The following is a 26,001-nucleotide window of genomic DNA, read 5'->3' as shown; positions in this document are numbered from 1 at the left end:
TCTACAGTATTGTCCCCTCCCCTCAGACTTCGCCCACTGCTCAGCAGACCAGGAACAACGCTCTGCATGGAGAAGCGCATGAACACACGCGTCCTCTGCAAGTGGGGCAGAGGGCATGTGGGTCCATATCCATGCTAGAACGAAAGGTGTTACATTTCTTTCCTACCACCCCAGGACACACATGCTGGGGGAAGGAGGTCTTATGAGATTTATCCACATCCATGATAAAGAACAAACAAGAAAGATCCCACCAGGAAAACAGCTCAAAGGCAGTCAGGGCAGAGAGCAAGAAACGCGTCTGCAGCCCACAATGGCCGAAAGCAAATTGGAATGTTTACACCTGGGCAGGCGGTACCCTTACCTCCCAGACGGTAGTTAACTGCCTAATCACCTTGTTCAAAAGTTCAATAGCTGTTTCCAGCTGTGCTGAAAGTAATTCCTAATGTAAAGGACTGACGGTTTGTATATCGTGTCGGAACAAATATCAGTTCTGATATTAACCCTTAAGGGACAGATTGAGCCTCAGTGTGAAGTAAAACAGGTTTGGGAAGGTGGACAGATTGAGCTTCAGTGTGAAGCAGAATTACGCACCACTGTTATGGTAATAATGATTCAAAACAAAGGTGCCAATACTTCTATACTATAAATTCACTAATGGCAACTTTATACAGACGTGAGTTAGCCAGTATCAGTAATGCTTGTGACTTCAAGGAAAAGTACTGCACTTCTCTCACATGAGTCTTTTTTTGTAAATTTGCTTGTAAATATACTAATGGGTTGTTGGTTGTTTTTGTTTTTGTCTTTACGATAGTATGTTGGTTGTAAATGTAATTTACAAAAAATTGCAAAGAAATATTAGAAAAAGCATGTAAAAGTAAAAAAAGGTTACTGAATCTTCTTCTCAGAAATTTACCTGAAAATTTTACAACAAATATGCAAAAATTTGTTACTGCTTTATTTCTTATCTGTTTTGATATTGTGTGAGCAGTAATAATTTTACAAAATACAATGAATTTATTTATTAGAAAACATATATAAGTTGGTAAAATTTACGACTGTCTTGTATGAGGTACCAAGGAGTTGTAAATAGTCATTTTCAACTTCTCGGAAGGTAAAATTTTTTAGAATTTTTTATTTATACAGTGTGAATGTATGTGTCATTCTCTTTCCACTGATGTGATTTTTTTTATTTTGCCGACCTCAAAGTTTCCCCGGTCTGGGGTGCTGCACATTGATAAATTATGCCCTTCCTTAAAGGTTAATTACAGGTTAATTATAGCTGACTGACAAAAGATAACATTAAACTGTTAATATGCAGCAAAAATACTACAGGAAAAGTCAATTTCCAAGGTAATACTCCATGTGGAGCAACCCCATAGTTCTACCAGTTTTAATTGTCTTCTTATAGCATAATGTATTTCTTGGCTTAGTAATATTCTTATTCAGACTTTGTAAATGATTCACTATATCAAAGAAAATAATCCTGCAAAGTGAATATAGTTACCTACATATATAGTTCCCCAGAGAGCAGTTGTTATGTGAATTAAGTTGGTGCACTGGGACCATAAGGAAAGATGCACTTTAATCCACAAGGTGCTGCACATCGCTATAACTGACACTTTATATGTTGCGCTAGGATGACAATATTATTGACGCTTTATTTTCAAATACCTGAGTAAATTTAGTCAGCTCGAGTGGCACCAACAATCTCAACAGCCATTCAGCTCACTCTTGAACATAAAAGATGCCAGATTTCTCTTAATGATGCGTACAAAAATAGCAAAATTGTAAACTCTCCGTCAGCCCGGGGGGCAGGACCAGGGAGGCTTTTGTATGCTGAAGTTGAGCAAGGGTCGAAGATTTTTATAAATCTTTATTTTGAAAATTTTGGAGATACTGTAATGGTCTTTGATGATGATGCTTATTCATTTTCATCAAATAGTAATATCGAGATAGTTAATTGCAATGACAGTGACAATAATAATATTGGTTTTAAAGTTAGTCTGCATATGACAGTTAACATACGCACACATAGCCTATACACCCATTCAACCAATTAATAACTGTCGTATATTTTTTGTACTTTTAAAAAACGGTAGATCTAAGCCGGCTGTCCGCGGTTAGCTACACTATGACAGTTGACGTTTTTCTATAGAACTTTACCTGCTGAACAAGAATTTAAAGTAATATTTTGTCGCTCGGCTGTAATTAAGTAAATTATCTTAGAACTGTAGCCGACGGAAAAGGGGGACCCGTTGGGGAATCGGGTTTGGTAGCAAACACTTTCATGAATAGCTAATGGTAAGGGGGACCCGTTGGGATTCGGGGTTTTGAGTGGGGCAAATAACTTGGGAAAAGGTTTGGGCACCTTATTATTGTATTTCCTCTTATATATGTCATTTGGAGCATGAAAAACAAGCGAATAAATGGACAGCGGGAGCCATTCCAAAGGCACTTTTCATGCATTACTACTATTGCTGATTCTAGGCCCTATCATGCATGCGTGGCCTTACAGGCGAGCCAATCACCCGATGCCTCCAACTAAGAGAGTAGTATTACAAGCTGGTGTTCATTGGTGAGTTAGACTGTGGCAAATGACATTTTCCTATGTTATTTTACTTGCTTTACAAGAATTTAAAGTAATATTCTTTTTATATTTTCTGTAACCCCCGTGGCTAGCACGCACAGCGCAACATTACCGCCTCCCAGAACATATGAGCTTGCCAAGAATATTTCAAAATGCGGATAAGACGCGAAGCGCCATTCCGCCACCCGTTTACGTTTCTTCGCCCCAACTGAAAGCTTCGAATAATGTCCAGTCCAGCTAGACTATGGCAGTTGACGTTTTTCTGTGTTGTTTTACTTGTTTTACAGGAGTTTAAGGTAATATTTTGCCAGCCGGCTGTAGCTAAACTGTAAATTACCTTTGAACTGTATAGGTCGGTGCAGGGGACCTATTGATACCGTCGTGTAGCCTTCAAAGGTCATTTACAGTTTAGTTACAGCCGGCCGACAAAATATTACTTTAAATTCTCATAAAGCAAGTAAAATAACATAGGAAAAACGTCAACTGCCATAGGCTACCTCACCGCGGACAGCCGGCTTAGAATTACCTAAAAAACTGAGCAAGAAAATAATGGTTCCATAACTGAAGTTGCAAATGCATAATATTGCCGTCATCCTTAAGTGGCATCCCCTTAGCATCTCTTGGGTTAACTGGGAATTGGTGCATTGGGACCACACACTCAGTGCATTCATACCATAATACTTGTGCATTTAGTCCATATACCAAAAGAGAGCGCCCTGCACAGCTTCAAGGATCAACCAACCTACTGTGACAAAGCTCACTTCCAAGATGAAGCAGGCTTAACCTCAAATCCGGCCGCTGGGTAGGCTATACGAAGCCTAGCCTAAGCCTTGGCGGCTTAAGCCGAGGATTTTCGGTAGGCTATCCACTGCTAGAAGAGCCTAGGTTAGGCCTATCGTCTGAATGAAAAGTAAGCCGGTTCATCCTACTGTCATCCAGTAGCCTACCGGTCACTCTGGCTATATCTACCAATAGTAGGGTATGGAATCATAACCTAGCTGGCAGTTAAAACAGTGCAATCTCTCAATCAATATTCACGACTTATCTCGCCAAACAGCCGGCCTGTGCGTAGCCTGGGTCTAAAGTTAACGAACCTTGAATAGCCAACGATAGGCTAACTTAGGCCTATGCTAAAGTTGGCTACCTTAGTATAGGTCTGCATAAATCAACTCAATTCGTATTGTAGGTAACGTAGTTTACGCTATTAATTAGTGACGTTTTATCACCGAACTTACCTCTCGTCAGAGCTGCCATTATGCTTGGGGTTCGCAGTAGATGTAAGGCCACAGAAAAATTATGCTGTTACTGGGTCTCGAGTACTTGGACCTGAACAACCTGAATTATCTCGCGAACTTTGGGATGCTCTCAAATTTGTAGTGTTTCTATTTCACTGGTGGTGCTTTTTATGTGCCATAAAGAACCTTTCAAAACTCTTTTATTATTCTGCTGAATATTTTGAAAAAACTAACATATAATCAAATTTTTTTGAATAATTAAAGACGACTTTTAGGTAGATATTTATTCAGAAGCATCATCATTTATGACAAGTAAACTCTCTTTTCAAGTTCTGGCTCAAGCATAAATGCGTTCCTTGTCAGCTGACCGAAATGGCAACAAATAGTCTTGTTTCTATGTGAGGGAAAATTACCCTTGGTTGATGAATGCATCTGTGATAAACCAGATCTGCAAGATTCAATTTAATTCAAACCAATTAATTTAAAAGGTTGTCATGTGTTTTTCTCATTACTGCAATAATAAAAAAGGTAACAGTTTAACTGTGCAGTCACAAATATTGTATATGGCAACTGACTGATTGTAAGAATGATTAAGCAGGAGTAAAATTTTATTTCTACTGGACAACATTTATTAGCAGAAATGAGAACTCAAGCACCGATTAGTCGTGGGTTTTTATCTCGGAATTATAATTGAGACAAATCTTTTGTATAATGTAGTAGTTATTTTCTGATGCAGAAGGTAAACCTATTTTTTTTTATTATAGCCTACTATCAGCAGTCTCTTGTCTATTGCTTCTAAGTAAATTAATACCCGTGAACTTGTATTAAAAAAAAAAAAGCACAACGTTAACTCTGGCGAATGCTTGAACGAGTGACCAGCAAGGACAGCAAGACGGTGTCGGTCCAAATAAATGGAGTGAGAGCAAAAGACAAGAAATTACAACATTCGCAGATCTTTATAACATCCACCAGATCTCTGCATCGTGATGGCCACAATGACTTCTTAACGTCTCGATTTCCAAATATTCTTTATACATTCCTCATTGAAAACCTTGGATTTAAGAGAAATGAATGAAGAAATTCTCCTTCCAAGATAAGAACAAGTTAGAATACCAAAGAAACGCTAATCAAATATATTTATAAATCAAGAAGTTATTAGGCCACTTCGGGCACTACAATACGCTTATCACACACCCACCCACCCATCCACACACACACACACACACACACACACACACACACACACACACACACACACACACACACACATATATATATATATATATATATATATATATATATATATATATATATATATATATATATTAATAGGTCAAAGAGACAGAACTGGGTACTGGCTAATTTATATACTTGGGCACAGTGTACAGTCACTCAAAATGTTTTGGTAACATGTTTCCAGAAGTTTTCGTTCACCTAACAGTAATTTGTTCTTTTGATATTTACAAGGAAATGTAATTTTCTTATTCTGATTTTGCTATTAATCATACGGTTAACAATATAAAAGAATGGTGAGTGAAAAATTCATATTACGAAAAATGACGAAACATTTTGAAAAAATATCACTTCAGATGATTGGGCAAAAATTCAAAGAAAAAACTATATTTCGAAGTCCAGGTAAAAAGCTTATTGACTAATAAAATAATATTGAATAAATCATCAATGAAATTATATATAAATAAAGAAAGAATTCAACCATTATCGTTGTCAAAAATGAAAACAAAATCTCATAGCGTCGTATGTGTCGTGTGATACATTCAGGCAGGAAAAGTTTGCCTGTCTATCACTTGCACCTATGGTCGACTGACAGACTAAGTCACACCACAATCATTAGCATAAGACTAATGTTTCTATTGTAGATATTGCTCGGCAGCTTAGCGTAAATAAAACAACCATGTATAGAGGGATGCAACAACAGAGAGAACGAGGAAACATGATAAATTCATTGTAAAAACTGGAGGACAACCCCATTGTTGCACTACTGTTAAAGTTCATCATCGGATGATCACTTAAGGAGCTCCGCCTAACTCCCCCCTGACAACCGATGTTGCTATAAAGAGAGAACATTACGCTCTCCCTTTAAGTTGCTGCTCAAACCATCTGTAACAGGCTACATGAGACCAAGATATTATTTCATCATACTTCTGCCAAGAAATACTTCATATCAGTGAAACACAAAGAATAGAGGCTAGGGTTTGCGTTATAATATAATCCAGTGGCCGATGATTTCTGTACAAGTCATCTTTTGTGATGAGGAGAAGACATTCTCCACTGATGAGCATGGTAGTCTTCTTAACTGCTGGCATTTAGCATTAACTAAATTAATGTTGAACTTCTTGCTAATTTTAATTCTTTGGAAACTTAGATAATGAGAAATACAAAAATAGGCATTATATATATATATATATATATATATAGGCAGTATATATATATATATATATATATATATATATATATATATATATATATATATATATATATATATATATATGTGTGTGTGTGTATATATATATATATATATATATATATATATATATATATATATATATATATATATATATATATATATATATATATATGTATGTATGTATGTATGTATGTATGTATGTATGTATGTATGTATGTATGTAAGTGTGTGTGTGCGATTATATTCTATGTATTACAAAATAGACGTGAAATCTGTTAGTCTAGTTCAGTATATTTTATATTAAGTTTCACTAGTTCACAGTACAGGCTACATAGGATTAGTCATTCAAAAATTTAATTAATAATAATGTGAAGCAAATCTTTACAAAAGTCGTATTTGTTGATGTTAATAAGACTAATAGTTCAACTTGTAACAGTCGTAGGCCTATGTCTACAAAGTTCACACATATGAAGGAGATAAAACGATAGTGATGGCAGTTGGAGCTGAAAATATTAAAACATAAGAACAGCGATTGTTTCTACTCAGTGGCGTTCCTGAGGGGGTGGCTGTTTGAAATCGTCCCCCGGGCCCCAAAGTGAAGGGGGCCCCAAAATGCAAAATTTAACCATTGCTGCTATGACAGGACAAGCTGAAATTTGCATTTACAAGTGCCTTTAAAATGATCCCTACAATTGCTCATATTCTAAAATTCCCCCCGCAAACCCCCAGCAGCTTTGGCAAAACTTCGCTTGCCTTCCACCCCGAAGAGGGGCCCCAAATGGGTCTGTGCCCGCTGGGCCCCAAAATGTCTAGGAACGCCCCTGTTTCTACTTTACAAATAATTCATTGTATGTAATTCATCCACATAATGAACCAGTCTATATCTCATTTGTTTGATCTACATCTATTCAGGGGAGGGATACAAAAAGACAATCCGTTTTGTTTTACCTCAGGTCTCGATACTATAGCCTTCTATTTGCAGCAAGTCAGGAGCAGTCACAAGAAGTAGAATTCACATGAAAAGCAATGATACATCATTTCCCTCAATTGCTAGAGGTGTAAAGATCAACGCCATTGTTTTATTTCAGTTACTGTAACCCATTGGTAATTTTCTTGCTTTGTTTTTCTTTTACTTATACCATACAGCACCCTAAACAGCGCTCGTATACTCGCTGCAAATAAAAGGTAATGGTAGGAGTCGAGATTTTGAGGGCAAGCTATTATTTACCTACTTAATATCAATCAAATATAACACGATTTATATCGATATGCTTGGAAAGGAAAATATATTTAAATCAGTTTGAATGAGGAACATACTGTTATAAGCATTATGTTTAAATAAATATGATTTAGATGTACAAATAAAACCTCTAACGCTATACGTAATTTATTTACAAAATGTCTTCATCGTCACTCTCGAGGAAGAGGTCATGATCCTCGTCCACATCGTCGCTAGCGATGTCAATGATGACTGGTTCCACGCTTTCATGGATATTGTCCGACTTCCAGTACTACTCAAAATGACGGGATTGTCTAACAGCTCCTGCCCACACTTCTGGGGTGGCCAAGTAACTATTACCCACCATAGAAATAATTACCTATTCACGCTAGAATAAATCTTGCCACGGGTCTCTCACTTGTATACAAAGTGGCATGCCTTAGCACAAATGCAGGCTTGCAACCACGGGGACAATTCCATATCCCGCTGCCCATTATCGAATTTGTTGAAGACTAGAGTGTGTAACTTGGTAAGGCTAGTCACAGTGACTTACTGCTACCTGGTGGATGGGCGGAGCCTCATGACGTCATATTCTGTTTACGTCACAAATGGTTTTATGATCCTTGTTTGTGATTTTCTCGGTTTCGGCACCGGCGACTTCATTTTACTCTATGAATATCAAAACTCGAACTTAGGTGCTAAATAATACCTGCAAAAATTAGGTAGGGTTATAAAATATACACTTGCCAACTTTCACCTTTATCCGATACTTTGATAAGAATCCCTTAGTAGTTTCGTTACAACGTGACAATATTTGGCTTTGCGTTCCATGTATTCTGTGGGACTTTTCACTTGAATGTAAAAGTAGAGCATTATTAGTCTGACCTGTTCTTAACGAGTATTTGTGTTGTTTACTCTGGTGTTCAATTCTTTACTGGTCTGACCTATATATAAGTAAAATAAATCACAATCCATGCATGGAATTTTGTATACAATATTACTATCTTTTCAGGGGCTGTTTTTTATAAGCATGTTTTTATATTATTATATGTAAAGGATACATTTGTATTAAACAATTTTAAAAAAGGCTTTACAGCTTCAAATCCAATAAAATGTGGCAAACAAAGGGTGTTTGAGGACACTTCTTTTTTTCCCCTCCGATTTTCCATAAAAGGTCTTAATAGCTTTATTGTAACAAATATCCATAATATGGGGTGGATAGCATAGATCTCTATCTAGTTTTCTGATTTTTTTTAATTCTTGATCTAAAACTCAGGGCTGACTATTCGCAAAGCTTGAAGAAACATTGATGAAAAAACTGACATTTTGATATTTATATGATGTCCTGAATAATAGTGTACATATGTCAAATTATTTGGCTTTTTCCTATAAATGCTAAATTTACAGTTATAAGGGTCCCTTTTAATATAAATGTAAATGTCAAAAAAGGTAAACAATCATCTTTCACTAATTCAAGTGTAAATTTAACAGCAGGGATTTGATCATTTAGTTGAGCCAATATGTTATTTACGTCCAAATTTTCGGGTATGATGGCTAAAATATCATCAACATAACGGTACCATGTTACAGGAAAATGGAAAATCTTGGGAATGTACAGGCGTTCAGAAAATTCCATATGTAAGTTTGAAAGAACAGGCAAAAGTGGGTTTCCCATTGCCATACCAAAAAATTGTTTGAATTATTCCCCGTTCGTGGCTGTAACTTTGTTCATATAATCATCACGTTTTTAATTTTTCGTGATTTAAAATCAAATATATATATAATATATATATATAAATTATATATATATATATATATATATATATATATATATATATATATATATATATATATATATATAGCATTTCATAATTGCAGTTTCATCTTCGTTACACTTGAGCTCAGTTACCAACAGTTAGCTTATAAACACACTCACAATTCTTCTTCTTTTAACGTGCTTTTTCCCATTTTTTTGTATGGGGTAAGCACGATGCCTTCTTTTTGAAGGACTTTGATTTGGCTTTGGGATAGACCGTAGTCTCGATCGGCTGCTCTGCCTGACATCGCTTAGACCCCGGTAGCGTATGTACATGTATCGTAACCAAATCACCAGCTCCCTTTCTCCCAGCAGCGAGAACATTAGAAATCTGCTTAAGTGATGTCTCTTTATTCTATCTTGGAGTGGCTTTGTCAAGACATGTAACACCCATTTGCTTCCCATTTGCTTTTAGAAATAATCCATTGATAATAAAATCCCGGGGTATAAATGGATGTCCAACATAAATTAACTGGAAAATGCCCACTCACTGATTGGATGCGGCCCACTATCGACTCATCAAAAATTTTTTTTTTTTGCCAAATTTATCAACAGTCTGCACAAGAGTCGCATGTAATTTAATCAAAATACTTTATATTTAATAAAATAAAATAATTAACATAAATAATTTTAAAACAATATATGAAGATGAAATTTACGAGAGCTTTTTACTCAAGCATATAATATTGTCAATTCTTAGTTCTGTGATTAGGCTTATAGGACCCGGACTAATTATTTAAAATCTAAATTACTATTTTGTACCTCATTTAATTTTCTGAAATTGTCATCAAGAATATAGATTATTTTGAGTTTCTTTTGACTGCCATCATATTGATTATAACATTTTATGATTGCCTTTGTAGCCAATAGAGACACACAAGTTATCATAGTATCGTGACAACACCATGTGTTTCATGAACGTAAAATCATCTTGTATAAAACTCGTTCTGTTTTGTTCCTAGTTGTTCAACTCTCGTCTAGTCTGTATGACTACCGCCAGTGCAGGGTTGCCAGTCCTGGTACAAATGTACCAGTTTTGGTACTTTAGGTGTAGTAAGCACATTTGGTACGACTTTCACGAAAATGCAGAATTTCTCGTACTATTCAAAACCCCGTAGAATTTTAAGGAGTGGATTTACTAACGCTATGGGTACATCACAGCGTATGGTTTACTTAGCATTACAGGAATACAAACTCGGGGAGGAGGAACGTGTACATGTACATGTACAGAACATGGATTTGTATGATGTATAGCGAGGAGAGAAAGATGAACCGTCTCGTCTAAAAGTAGATTGCCAACCTGGTGCGCCAGTGTTAGATGAGAATGATTTAAGGTGTGGGTTCGTCGTGCAGCTTTATAGCTTTATTATTTATTACCCTGTGCATATGTAACTCGGGGGCGGGGGGGTGGAAATTTCCAGAGTTTGAAGTGAGGGGAACACAGTTAATTGGACCCCAAAATTAATACACACTATGGATAAACATCACTTGATATGAAGACAGAGAATTTTAAATCATGGTTACGTTCCCCTGAACTTGATATGTGATTTTTTTTACTTTCTTTTTATGAGATGAAATGAATGCAGTGAATTCAATATATAAGATATTGTATTTCACCGTGGACAAGATATGAAATTTATTTGTTTTTATTTGAAAGTGCCTTTAAATTTTGTTTCCATACAATTATATCTTCTAAAAGGAGTTCAGATTTCTACATTTTTTCTCTTGGAGGGGGTGTCAGTGCAAATAATTCATTGCTGCCTAATTCATCCAAATTTGGAGCTAGTCTATCCTCTGCGTTTTGTTTTATTTGTGCATCTATTAATCTCGAGGATACAAAAGACAATCCGTTTTGTTTTCAGTCATCTGGTCTGTCTGTCTATCTGTCTTTCTGTGTGTGCAGCAAGTCAAGCGTCTGTTCGCTCTTCGTTTGAATTCATGATATAGGAAGTTCATTTTTCCTCAATTACTAGAGTGTATAATATCTCGGCTATGTTCGTTGGTCAAGGTCATCGGACCAAAATCAAGGTCACCATTAAGGTCATTTTCTTGCTTTGTTGTTCTTTTGGTTATAGCCATTTCAACCTAAGAGCTAGCGCTCAAAACACTTTCCATGTCGGTAATCAAATTTAATGGTAAGTTAACTCCCTGCACTTTTTCGATTTTTGAAGCACTGTTTACCCTGAAGATTTTGAAAAACAATGATGGCTGTTGTAACTGTATGGTGCGTAACAATATCTATAGAGAACAAATTTGTTAAATCCCAGTTTGACACGTTACCTCTTGAAAATTTTATTTGAAGCACATAAAAACATGTTTTTAAATATGATTTCGTATGCCTCGAGTGAAGGCCATCTTGTTAAAACTAAATTAACATTATTGGCATTAATTCTCTATATTCATCACTCCTTAATGGATTTTAAATTTTCTTTGTTGTTGAAATAAATACATTTTTAGTAAACTAGCAGTATACCTATTAATGGTTAATTTCCAGAGAAATTTAATCTTAAATATTGAAAATTTTATATTCATATGGCCATGGAATCTATTACTAAAAAAAGGAAGATAGCAGAAGAAAAGAGGAAATTGTCCCCAATGGACGGAAAAATATTTTGTGTCCGACATTTTGGTAATATAATAATCCCATATGTAAATAATTAGTATTCACGCTACAATATCAAACGTCTTATGTCTCTCGAAATAGAGTCAGAATATCAGACGTTTAATGAAGAAAGAAGAAAACTTTGAAGAATTGACGGGGGTAATTCCACAACAAGCTAGTCTTCAAAACATGTTGTTAAACTGGAACATGTACAAAAGTTAACCTTATAGCTGAGAAATTAGCTAAGAAAGGAAACTACTTGTTGATGGAGAATTAATAAAGAATGCATTGTTATTCTTTTAATGAGTACTGTCCAGGACAAGGTTTTAGTAAAGAAACATGTTGTCAGTTTTCTCAATTGGTAGAAGCATCATGACTCAGATAATATTGAAGGCACTACTGAATATCAAATTATCTGTATGCTCAGACTTAGGTGGATAAAAGTACTGGACAAAGTGATACTGGGAATTAGTTATTTTCATTAGAGGAATTCCTTCATAACTTTCAATATTATTGAAGAAATGTTGGACTTGTGTCATAGTAAAGGGTAGCAACAACAGCAAGTGACATATATGAGTTTGTTAATGTATTCTATTAGGTAAATCTAATATTGATAAGAAAACATTTATTCAATTACAACTGATGGTGCTCCTGCCTGACTTCTCAGTAAACACAATGGTTTTATTACTTTATTCAAAGAGTCTGTTGATCATCAATTCTTTTACCATTAAGCCTATACATCAACAAAATTAATGCTCAAAAGCAACATGAAACATTTGATGACAATATTGTCTATCTTTAACTCCAGATCACTGTTTAATAAGCATGTTTTTAAATTATTATATGGAAAAAGATACATTTGAATATGAAGACTTAATTTTAAAAAGGATAGCTTCAGTAAATCAATAAAAAAGATTTCAGTTATTGTTGCAAATAAAAGTGTTCCTTTGAAGACACTGTGGATTTTTTAGAAAATGAAGAATTTAAATAATTTTATCTTGTAAATCACCGAAGTATTAAATTGAACTTAATATGCATTTACAAGGAAAGGCACCAGTTATGTTCCTCAAATGTTTCTGATAACTAGTTTCACAAAGAAATTGAACTTTTATAGCAAGCTAAAAAGCTGGTAAAATTGTACACTTTCGTAGTCTATCTGAAAGAGTGAAAAGTTTTCTGTAAACTATGAAAAATATACTAAATTATTGATATTTATAGAGTTTACAATTAGATTTTCTGACTTTATCAAGATTGAAATTGGCTTTTTGTTTAATGATCCATTTTCATTTGAATATGATAAAAGTGGAGTACCAACTTGAACTGATTGATAAAGTAAGGTTTAAAACTTTCAAAAGGGTAAACACACATCCTTTATTTTATCAGAAATTGCATTCTCTCAAAAATGAATTTAATCAAATTCTAAACTTATCCAGAAAATTATTATCAGTTGAAGCCAATATGAGCAGTTTTTCATCCATGAAAAACATTATGATAAAAGAAATAGGTTGGATCAACATTTAGCAAACATTCTTAGAATTTAAGAATGCATCCTTCGGCAAAATCTGAGGACATTATGGCTCAAAAAATTCCGTCTCATTGAAATTGGTTAATAAAATTAAATGTTTTTTTGTATAATGCATATAAACATTACAATATTTATGTCGTTCAATAATGTTAAAACTGTTCACATGGTTTTGTTTTTTTTAATTTTTCGTTATTGTATTAAGATATTCTGTGATTCCTTGCTGGGTAAGTTTGCAATGGTTCCGTTAAATTAAAAAAGGTTGGATATCCCTGGTACTGGATAGCAAAGTTCGAATCTCGACCGGTCGGCTGAACAAGGATTTGAACCCGTTTCACATACTGATAGAAATTCATTTCTCTACTGACCTGGTTATGAGGTTCCTATAAACATACTGTACACATTGCTGTATATAATGCATATATATTCTTGGCCATATAAAAATAATATCTAATCCTTTTATATATATATATAGGATATATATATTGAAAGACAGCTCCATGTGAGTCAGAAATTTATTTCGTTCCACATGTAATTTTGTGTAGATATATATATATATATATATATATATATATATATATAATATATATATATATATATATATATATATAAATGTGTGTGTTTCAATATGACATTTCATTATTTTTAGTCTCCACCTCAGTTGCACATGAACTCGGTACTCACATACATTATATATAAATATATATATATATATTTGTATATATGTGTGTATATAGATATATATTTCATTATTTCCAGTCATATATATATACATTTATATATACATAAATCTATACAGTATACCAACTCATGCACATTTACTGGTGATCAGTATTTCCATATAAATATATATATATATATATATATATATATATATATATATATATATATATAATATATATATATATATATATGTGTATATATATGTGTGTGTGTGATGTGTGTGTGTTTGTGTAATGTAATGAAATGCTGATCACTGAGCTCACGTACATCAGAGGCTGAGACTTTCGAAATGATGAGATGGTATTATTCCACAGAAGTAAACGTAATTTGAAGTTCCACCATCAAAATTGATATACCTACCGCACAAAAAAAAAGGAGTCACTGCGGCTGGACTTGAGGCACTTTTACCTCTTCTCGGCACTTTCCATTTATGAGCTATCTTGCATCACATCTGCCAAAATGGCCCAACCGCGGAAAGCATTCACTTTCACGAAATTATCGGACCTTTTTATCACCCCTTCAAAATGATATCCGGATATTATTTAATCCTATTTATTACGTACCGTCAGATCTTTCACTTTACTCTTTTTAGCTATTCTTAACTAATATTTACCATGTGCTTTGCCCATAATTTTCTTTCCCTGGATTACTTAAGATATTCTATATACGTACTTATAGAAGTAAAAGGCATGAGATATGCCTCGTAATGGCTATTATGGAAGTAGATTTTATGTCATTGTTAAGTCAACGAAAAAATTGCTACCGTAGCCTACTTCCTATTGTACCATCCACTGTACTTGATTATTCTGATGCCTTCGGATATGTTAATTTCATCTCTGATTCAACCTGAACATGTGAATTTCATCTCTGCTATCTTCAGGCATTATCAGATTATGTACTCAAGAGTCATACGTTGATAAGTGACGTCATGATTTTGTATATATATACCTTATCTGAAGAAGGACGCCCATTATTATCTCCCAGATGCGCTAATCCAGACCACGTTAGACGCTTCTGGTATTTTGGGTGATCTAACTATCAGTAATTTAAGGGATCCGTTCGACTAGCCTGCCAATTATTTATCACATCACATCAGAATGGTAAGCATTATGATTATTTCAAAAAGTTTTTGGAAGAAAGGGAGCATTATTTTTCGCAGACAATTCCTCGTTGCGCCGAGTTTGTAAGGACGGGATTGAGTGACCTACTGGCTGGGTGTTGACTGGTTTATTGGTGGTTCCTTACTGAATGAATTTTCATGTTGTTGTTGTTGTTTCAGATTTAGCTGGCCTTGTGCCAGCACGGGCTCTGCTCCTAGAGCAGCCTGCAACTCTATATTGATGATGAGTCTGTGATGGGTAGGTTAGATGAAAACTTTGCATGATGCATAGAAATGATTTTGGTGGGGGTATGAACGTACATGTTGTTGTTTCAGATTTAGCTGGCCTTGTGCCAGCACGGGTTCTTGCTCCTAGAGCAGCCCGTAAGAATGTACAGAATCTTCGAAGATTATTGGCCTGCAAAGGAGCGAAGTAGCATCTATACACAGACAGAGGAAGTAATGTTTTCACATCTATGTTTGTCGCAGACAAACGGATGAGATTGTGAGAGACATAATAAACGATGCAAGTGATAAAACATATACCAATGGAAGGCCAGAGTTCTGCATATGGCCAGTTCGCGATTCAGTGCTCAGAGACCGCCACCATCGGTCGATGGGTCTCTTACAAGTCAAGATGCTAAAGGTTAAATTGTGTCAGTAAAATAGATAGCTGAATTAATAATAATAATAATAATAATAATAATAATAATAATAATAATAATAATAATAATAATAATAATAATAATAATAATAATAATAATTAGCACTAGTTATAGCCTTGGAATGGTCTCTCTAAATTTTAATTCTATCAGTGCTCTGAATCGTATTTCTTTCTATATAGTAATATGTGGACAATATATAACTACAGTATTAATGATGTATATGGTTTTTAACCAGAAGTATAATTTCTTGATAAAATAACACCTTAACTGCAAGATCCTCACCTGGAATGAAATATAACACCCTTTATAATATTTATCAGTTTAAATATACTCTGTTTATAAGTTTGATTTTCAATTATTCACACATACGCGCGCGCTCGCTCACATATACACACAAATATACATACATACATGTGTATATATAAAGGACGTGGGTATTTGCACCCGGAGGAGAAAATAACGCAATGGTATTTGCACTGGGGGGGTGATAATATGACAATGTTATTTTTACCCGGAGATCTGAACAATTTCTTAACTCTTGGCCTTTCGTAAATTCAGTACGCCTCGACTGTTGCATATATTAGAATCTTAATAAAACTCATTAAAAAGATCTTATTTTATTTGCTAAAATGTACATTCTATTTTTTATGACAATGGGATAATAAAACAGTGATTAAAATGAACGAATCATGTTACAATTAGTTCACATAAGGATAGCATTTTATTCCATTTACAATAAAAAGAGATGGCTAAATCCTTGTTGATTTCTTGCCTCTGCTACTTTCACCAAGTTTGCTGTTGGTCTTCCGTTTTTTAGAACTTGAATTAAATCGCCCTATTGTTTTTGATTCCTTCGGTCGACCTGACACTTCACAACAGGGAGATGAGCGTTAACTTTTCGCATTTGTTGAGAAATGGTTAGGGTCTCATCTTGAACAGGCAGTGCTTTTTCTGATGATCTCGTGCCAAATACTGATGAATGGGGGACATGGTCATTATTTGGTGAAGAAGGGGGGTCCTGAATCCTAGTTGCAAACTCTGCTGCTAATTGTGTTGTAGATTTACTAGGAACTTTTTGATAAGCGAAACAAGCTTAAATGTTTTGGTTCTTCCCAGGCACTAACAATGTGTTTTAGCGTTTCTAATCGTTCTAAACGCATGGTTGTACCTCAAATTTATTAAGACAGATGTAAGCACTAAATGTCTTCAGAAGTCTTATATTTCTCTGTGAACATAAAAGACTTGCTCTGGCTCAGGGGTTACAGAAGTAGACTTTGCTTTGAAGATTTAGTGTGGGACCAATAAAGTTGCATTTTGTCAGCAGGAGTTTGATGCAAGCCTTTTGATGTCTCCCATTCGATAACAGACTGAGCTACAATGTGACGACAAGGCAGTTGATATATCAGGAATGGAAAATTACATGTACAAGCATATTTTAATTCTTCTATAGTTACTGTATGGTAGGATTTGTTGACTTTTACTGTAAGTACACCTTGCAAACAATTGACTTTTGATGCAGCATCCAATGGTATTTAGTGATCTTCCAACATTTATGCAACTGCATGTTCAGTGAACATGTCATAGAGTTCTTTTAAGTCACCATAATGAACACACACATAAGTCACAGAAGAATATTTAAGCTCTGCGGGTAAAAGAGGTTCTCTTCATTTGTTTTCTGCCTCAACGCTGCATGATGTCTTTACTCGGTAGACACTCCCAGTCTTTTTCTTGAAGTAACTGAACTGTTGCTCAAATTCTACAAAAGAACTTAAGGTGGTGCTGGAGAAATCTTCCTTGAAGATGTCAGAGAAATCGGTCACTTTTATTCCAGCCATGATATTAATCCTCTTTGAAAGTTAACTGAAAACTGACCATCATAGTTTCGGAAGGTCTGACTATCGATAATTAGGGCATTCTCTTCAATAACAAGCAGTATCTTAAAGAGGAGAACTGGTTAAGTATGTAGCTGTCTAACTTTTATCTTAACTGTGGAGTGCAAATAACGAGAGACCACTCCCTTCGACAACAAGCAGTATCTTTAAGAGGTGGACTGGTTAAGTATGTAACTAACTTAAGAGAGAAGAGAAGGAAATGCGATCTAAGCACTTCTAACTACTAGCATACGATAACGCAATGTTATTTTCACCTCCGGGTGCAAATACCCACTTCGATATATACAGTATATATATATATATATATATATATATATATATATATATATATGTGTGTGTGTGTGTGTGTGTGTGTGTGTGTATACATGAAATATCAAGCTATAAATAAAGTTTAATAGAACTCAGAACTCAATATATCTTGGGAATAACTTTTTAGAATTACACTTGATAAGTGCTTCTGTTGAGGCTAGGATTCGAACGTGGCCTGATTAGGAAACAATGATAGTTAGTGCTTTTGACCACTTGCGCAAGAAACAGTTATCAGTTATAATTCCTGTTGAAATTATAAAGATTATACCTTAAATATAGCAATTTCATACTAAATGATACCTGTAACTTAATATTTTATAAATATAAAAAAGCCATGCCTGTATAAATGAAAATGAAATATATATATATATATGTATATATATATATATATATATATATATATATATATATATATATATATATATATATATATATATATATATATATATATATATATATATAATATACAGTATTGATAAATATAACACGTCAAAAGTGTCAGAATATTAAAATAATTTTGCCATTAAATCTTGCTGACAATACTGCATATCAAGTATATGAAGATGCACTGGATTTACTTGTTTAAGATTTTATGATAGTTAAACGTGGCTTTCACTACTTGCAGACCCCATTTGTTACACACAGAAGACTGAATAAATGAATGCACATTGAGTTTTATATGGGATATTTCAACCGAGAGAAATTTCATGGGATTAACATGCTCACGCAAATGTATACCGTTTGCACTCGATTTCAGGTAGAGTTTGAAATAAAATTTGTGTGTATATGCAGGTGAATTCTCGGAGTTCAGCTCGGCCCGTGATCTTGCCCTTCACAATCTAATCGTGATGACGGTGGGCGTATCAGTAAGTTCGATTAGGTGATGGACTCTATCATTCATGCTCAATATGTCAGGCTATCTTTCTAGCTATATATCTTACACATACTTGAGCAGCGTCTCCTAGAGAGTGCTGCAAACTGGGATGTATCAGTACTTTCATTTACGTAAATGCACTCGATGTACTATATCAGCGGGTCGCGTATTCTGTCGGTCCCTCTGCATTTTCCAGTTTATCTTGAGATGCTTGTATCATAGAAGAAGAAGAAGAAGAAAGAAGAAGAAGAAGAAGAGAAGAAGAAGAAGAAGAAGAAGAAGAAGAAGAAGATTTGGCTTTGGTTCAGAGATAAATAAAGATTTAGTGACTGAATGATCATGTTTCGGTGTCAAAACATTGTCTGTTTTTGGTGACTTTCTGGATACATTGGATTGTTATAATTTGGGATTTCAATTCGTTTGTTTTCTTTATTTAACATCGTAGGAATGTTTACATACAATGACCAAAACAGCCCTACGTGTTATACATACATACATACATACATACATACATACATACATACATACATACATATGTGTATTGTGTAAATGCACGTTCCCAGGCGTCAACGGGGGTCTGACCTCCTCTCTCTCTCTCTCTCTCTCTCTCTCTCTCTCTCTCTCTCTCTCTCTCTCTCTCTCTCTCTCTCTCTACTCTTTTGACATACATGGTTGTGGATTTTTGTGCATGGAAGTACTGTATTAAGTGGATAGTCTGTGTATTTGTGTTTGTCAAAGTCTAGCCCATGTGAATAGAAGTTTACCATTCAGAGGCAAGTAGCTATCATTGAGTAAGATAAGATTATCTTATCTGAATTGCCGTTATTATTAAGTAGAATAAGTTGTTGAGTAAACGCATTTGATTCCTGTTTTTCTAGGCTTGTTATGATTATATATTTAATTCCATTGATATTTTACTATCAGATTCATATTGAACCATTCAATCAAACTGATCAAGTTTTTAACTATACCAGGAGTTTATGAGGTAGGCTGCCTGGGCAACGTATGAGATCGATACAGTTTTTATCCAGTTTTTCCGCAACGCTGCTCGTGCCTAGTTTTCACTCTGAGACACAGCTACAAGCGGTACTTGTGATTCATTTACCATTCAAGGCGATTCGAGGGAAAGGGACTCCATACTTTTCCATTTCTTATAATTGCTTAGCGAAATAATATTCAGTTTCGGCTATACCTAGGGAGTGAATGGATAGTTTACTATCGTCTTTTTCTGCTTTGGTAAAAGACAAATTTGATTCATTTATAACGATTCTGTACATAGCTGTCAACCCTACTAAGTTTTTAATCACCTGATTTACTTAACATTGGGAATCTTGTTGGTATGTTTAGCTGCGTTTAACAATCTGTGGTACAGATTCTAATAGCTTAATGCATTTGAGATCTTGGCCATATCTTGTGTGCTCGGTCACCCCAAAGACAGTTGCCTGTCTTCTGCACTATAGTTTAGCATATAGAAACCATTATTAACACATTTGTTTGAAAATGTACACTCCTATTCACATGAACTGTGAATCGTATTTCCTATAATCCACATAGAAGATTATTGATACCGGTGAGTTCGTAATTTCATTTGAAGAATCGCCATCAACAATTCACTCTGGTTTCCTGTATCAAGGAAATCAAGGGGCATTAGATAAAGCAAAACGGGAGACAATTTCTGTGGTCGAAGGCTAATATCTTCTCGCTGATAAAACTCCCTTCCACATACGACCATTATGCTCATTGAAATGTAGCAAGTCAAGCGAATGGCATCTTCGCATAAAGCCATAATGATAATTATGCATTTTTTATTAATTACACGGGTAACCGGGTTGAAATAAATAAATTCGTTAGTCATTTTTGCCAAAATACAACACAGCAATTGATGACCAACTCTCAAACGAATTGAAAGATTGATTTTCAGGTTCAGGCGAGTGGTGGGGGAGGGGAAGGATTTCTGGCACTCGAAAATTTCGAAATACTGAAAAAGGCTGTTACGAATTCTAACCAATTTTTCTTTCATTACATCTTATTTGGTGCTGCTTCAGAACATGAACAAAGAGTGAGAGTGTTCCAGAGAATGATGAACAAATTAGCAGAGGTTTTGGGAAAATGCAAGAGAAACGAAATAAGAGAATTCCGAACATGGCTAGTCCCTGATTCTTTAAACTTTCTTGTGCAAAATTTTCTCTACTTACTTTTTCAAATATCATTTTCGCAACCATAGTCACTTATTTTCTCAACAGTTGTGCAACGATAACTATGTCTGTTCAATAGAATTAAAGGGAATGTGTTAAAACCAAAAAACAACATGTTTTTGGCAGTTGTTGACTTTTTCCAGGATAAAATCAGCAAAAATCTGAATCAAGTGAAGGATGAATTTCAAGTTCACAATTGGCTTAAAATACTTCAAGAGATGAAACGCACGTTTGCCTTTCCCCCTTCGCCATCATGCTTTTCAGACAGACATGTCTACTGGCCTCTGTGAGATCAGTTTAGAACAGAATTAACGTTTGATTATTTCGAATTTCTTCGACCAAACTGCATTTAAGGGATCATCAGTTATGGATGTTAAAGCCAGATTTCTTATTTGTGAGAACTATAAAGTTACTGTGGATGATCAGAGAAGCAGATGGTGGGTTAATTGAATTTAAAAATATTTGATGCACGAGAATTTACATTTGCAGGCACAAAGACGCAGTAACTTTAGTGTGTTTGTTCGTGTACCCTATTTAATTTTTTCTTTGGTTACTTGCGTGTTATGATGTGAATAAAGACCATCCAAATATAACAAAATATGGTTCAGACACGTCTTATGAAAAAAATGCCTTATGGAATCATTATTTAGTTGACAAAGAATCTGATTCTTTAGTTGGGTCAAGAATCCCACGTTGTGGTGAAGTAAAATATCATCAATTTTTTTTTATTATCTATGAGATCATGAGTATTGTAGTAGTTAGTCTGGTAAAATAAATACTTTTTAAAGAGTCAAGAGATAATATTTAAAGCGGTTTTTTCGTATTCCATATAAATAAAGATCTTATAAAAATGAAGTATATTCTTTCCCAGTTCTGTTGAACTGCCCTCCTTATCTTCATGCCAAGCTCCTGTTGTTATCATATGACTAGATATGTACTGAATTTGTTTAAATACTAAGTAAGTGAACTACCATTTTCTCCGATTTGTTTTCTTTGAACAGAGAGAAGTAATTTCCATTCACGTCGGCCAGGCTGGTTGCCAGATGGGCAATGCATGCTGGGAGCTGTACTGTCTCGAGCATGGGATTGAACGAAATGGGGTCATGCTGAAAGGAGAACAGAAGTTTGAGTCTTCATTCACAACTTTCTTCAGCGAGACAGGCAGTGGCAGATATGTTCCTCGCTCGGTCTTCGTGGACCTTGAACCAACAGTCATTGGTATGCGAACTATCTATATTATAGAAGTGATCAAAGTACGATTTTATCCATTGTTTCATAAGCAGAAATGTTATTCTTTTTTTATCTAGTTTAGAATGGAGAATACTAATGATCAATGAGATTACCTGATTACTCATAATAAAGCTATGTAAAACAAAACTTACTGACAACTATTATTGACAATATTGTCAACAATATTTGATAAGTATAATCGGTCTTTTGAATCCCAGCCAGAGAAGCATCCTTTTAAACTTGACATTATGTAATAGTCCTCAAAACCTCTTATATTACGCAATGTTAATGGCCTAATTCTTGTTGCTGTTTTCGTCATGTCTCTGAAATGCTCCTGTTCGTCACTCATGCTAAACCAGATTCTTTATTGCAGATGAAGTTCGCACTGGCCCATACAGGCAGCTGTTCCATCCAGAGCAATTAATTAACGGCAAGGAAGATGCTGCCAATAACTACGCTCGTGGTCATTACACCATAGGAAAAGAGATCGTTGATCAAGTCCTCGACAGGATAAGGAAATTGGCCGACATCTGCAGCGGCCTGCAAGGTTTCCTCGTCTTCCACTCCTTCGGAGGGGGCACGGGCTCTGGATTCACTTCTCTCCTGATGGAGAGGCTCTCTGTTGATTTTGGCAAGAAGAGCAAGCTAGAATTTGCCGTGTACCCTGCCCCTCAAGTCTCAACATCGGTTGTTGAGCCTTACAACTCCATCTTAACGACTCACACTACCCTCGAACACTCCGACTGCTCCTTTATGGTCGACAACGAAGCCATTTACAGCATCTGCCAGAAAAACCTGGGCATTGAAAGACCAACTTACTCTAACCTGAACCGCCTGATTGGTCAAGTTGTGTCCTCCATTACTGCCTCCTTGAGATTCGACGGTGCACTTAATGTTGACTTGGCTGAGTTCCAGACTAACTTGGTGCCGTACCCAAGAATTCACTTCCCACTTGTGACTTACTCACCCATCATATCCACCGAAAAGGCTTACCACGAGCAACTGTCAGTCTCTCAGATTACAAGTGCCTGTTTCGAACCTTCTAACCAGATGGTACGATGCAATCCACGCAACGGCATGTACATGGCTTGCTGCCTCTTGTACAGGGGAGACGTGGTCCCAAAAGATGTCAACGCCTCCATTGCACAGATTAAGACGAAGAGAAACATCCAGTTCGTCGACTGGTGCCCCACTGGATTCAAAATTGGAATTAACTACCAGCCGCCTACTGTGGTACCGGATGGTGATCTGGCAAAGGTCTCTCGGGCTGTTTGCATGCTGGCAAACACCACGTCAATCGTCGAAGCTTTTTCTAGACTTAATTATAAATTTGACCTCATGTACACGAAACGAGCCTTCGTCCATTGGTACGTAGGCGAGGGCATGGAAGAAGGTGAGTTTATAGAGGCTAGAGAAGATCTTGCCAGTCTTGAGAAAGACTATGAAATTGTTGCTGGCAACGAAGTGACCATTCGGATAGTGAGGGAGGGCCATAAGTGAATATTAAGGTATCAAAGCCGCTAGTTCATTAAATCATGGACTGCAAGGTGAAAACAGAAATATTAAGATTAATCGAAATCATTGTTTATTGGACTAAAGCAAGTTTTTATCAACAGCTCAATGAGTTAGTCTGTGAGTTTAAGAAAGCAATAAATGAGAAATTTCAGTATTTCATTAATTTATATATATATATATATATATATATATATATATATATATATATATATATATATTATATATATATATATATATCTAATAGACTGCATTTTCTTCAGAAAAAGACTTGCATTGTCTCACCATTTCCAAAATAGGCTAGCCAGGAGAAACTGAATAAACAGGTATGTCTCTTTTTTTTGAGGAAAATGAATTTCATTTTAAGAAAGCTCACATAAAGTATTGAAAGACTTCAAATAAACGGAATTAAGATATTCATGCTCCAGATAGCTAAATTTGTAAGCAGTTTGCTGATGCTGTCATTTACTGGATGCTTTCAAATCAGCGAAAGCCTTTGTCGTAATTATGTGCTTTATGTCTAATGAAGAGTACAGACACATCAGTCTGTAACAAAAGGATAACTACAAAATTACAAAAATGTCACTGATTATAATGCACAAAGGATACGAGGAAGTTCCGTCTAGACTGACAAAAGCATAGTGTAACCATTCGTATTGTTTTGAAATCAACGTCGACTGCAGGTTATGGTATAAATTTCTGTTTTCATTGCCATATTCATGGATTTATGTTTGATCGATAGGACCCGACCGGCCGGCCAATCCCATAGGTAGAATAAAGTTCGTAAAAGGAAAACGACATTAAAAAGGGTAGATTAAAACAATAACTGTTTTCTTATTATCACGCAAGCGTTCAAGACAAATATCATAGATAACTATATCTGTATTGTTGGCTAAAAGATCCAGTTATTGCAATTACATACGTACCTGGTAAAAGGGACCAGTAGATTCTATACACACACACACACACACGTGTATATATACTCATATATATATATATATATATATATATATATATATATATATATATATATATATATATATATATATATATTGTTATAAGCCCAACCCACATCAAACATACACAAGTCTCTTAAAATACAAAGTCACAAACGACCAAGTCACAATAGGTGGAATGGCCGCAAAGAAATTACAGAGATGGAATCAAGGAGGATAAGTAAAGCTGAAAATAAAACCTTGATATTTAATAAAACTTTTTGAAAGAAATGACCACTGAGCCTCTTACAAACACATTAAATAGACACAAAAATCAACCACACACTGAAAACATCGAATAACAAACACTCTTACACCAAATTAAGATAGACTATACAATTACACTTTAAAGAGGGCCTGAAAGTAATAGGATGTCGAAAAGACAGAATAACCTAACTTATTACAAGACTAAATGTTTATAAAAAAAAAAAAAAAACTGCTTCCCTTAAGTGAGCTGTAAACAGTAGAAGAGGCAAACGCAGCCTTCAAATCACGGGTCGAGGGCATAATATATATTCTCGAGACCTTACCAAACGTAAGAGAGGTCCTAGGCAGTATTACTGAACCAAGGGCGTAGACAGAAGATAGAAATCACTTAACGTCGCAAGACGATCAACGGACACGGCCGTCCGACAGGCAATCACCTTACCAGTTGGCAGAGAGGTCCCTTGGCAGTGTTACTGGACCAAGGGCGTAGACTGAAGAATAAATCAATCTCCCAAAGCAGCAGCAACTGATGAAGGCAGGTATCGTAATCCAGAGATAATTCAAAATCAATCAAGAATAAGGCAGGCCCACACAATGCTAAAGGTCCAGGAAAACAACTCTCTCAGTCCTCGTGAGACAGCGACGAATACAGCTCGGATGAGAAGCCAAAAACCAAACGTGAAAATGAAACAAGCTCATTGTAATTAAAACTACACAACAAGTCAGAAATGTCGGGGAGGAGGAAACAGGGTCATTACGTTCCAAAAGAATAATTACTGCCAAAGTGGCTTATTCAAAACAAATCAATTTACGTAAAATTAAACACATACGACAATATATATATATATATATATATATATATATATATATATATATATATATATATGTATATGT

General features: G+C 35.3%; 2 protein-coding genes across 2 annotated transcripts in view; one reads left to right on the top strand and one right to left on the bottom strand.

The window, feature by feature from the left end:
• Positions 1-3,970, bottom strand: part of LOC136832951 (3-ketoacyl-CoA thiolase, mitochondrial-like) — a 137,866-nt gene extending 133,896 nt beyond the window's left edge. Inside the window, exon 1 of the mRNA XM_067094605.1 lies at positions 3,823-3,970. Within this exon, the coding sequence (XP_066950706.1) occupies positions 3,823-3,841 (19 nt within the window). The 5' untranslated portion in view covers positions 3,842-3,970. The remainder of the gene's footprint in view (positions 1-3,822) is intronic.
• An 11,126-nt stretch (positions 3,971-15,096) lies between these two features.
• Positions 15,097-24,059, top strand: LOC136833131 (tubulin alpha-3 chain-like). The gene is made up of 3 exons (XM_067094798.1): positions 15,097-15,229; positions 22,165-22,381; positions 22,767-24,059. The coding sequence occupies exons 1-3, from the start codon at positions 15,227-15,229 to the stop codon at positions 23,891-23,893; spliced, it is 1,347 nt and encodes a 448-aa protein (XP_066950899.1). The 5' UTR covers positions 15,097-15,226; the 3' UTR covers positions 23,894-24,059.
• The last annotated feature ends 1,942 nt before the right edge of the window (positions 24,060-26,001 follow it).

The sequence above is a fragment of the Macrobrachium rosenbergii genome, chromosome 51 (genome assembly GCF_040412425.1).
Source record: "Macrobrachium rosenbergii isolate ZJJX-2024 chromosome 51, ASM4041242v1, whole genome shotgun sequence".
In the NCBI taxonomy this organism is placed as follows: Eukaryota; Metazoa; Arthropoda; class Malacostraca; order Decapoda; family Palaemonidae; genus Macrobrachium; species Macrobrachium rosenbergii.
The sequence above is the reverse complement of the archived record's forward strand: the minus strand, read 5'-3'. Positions and strand labels throughout refer to the sequence as shown.

Bases quoted from the DNA above. Each gene is read 5' to 3' on its own strand.
- LOC136833131 (XM_067094798.1), top strand. The intron at 22,382-22,766 runs GTATGCGAACTA...TCTTTATTGCAG, and splicing joins CCTTGAACCAACAGTCATTG to ATGAAGTTCGCACTGGCCCA.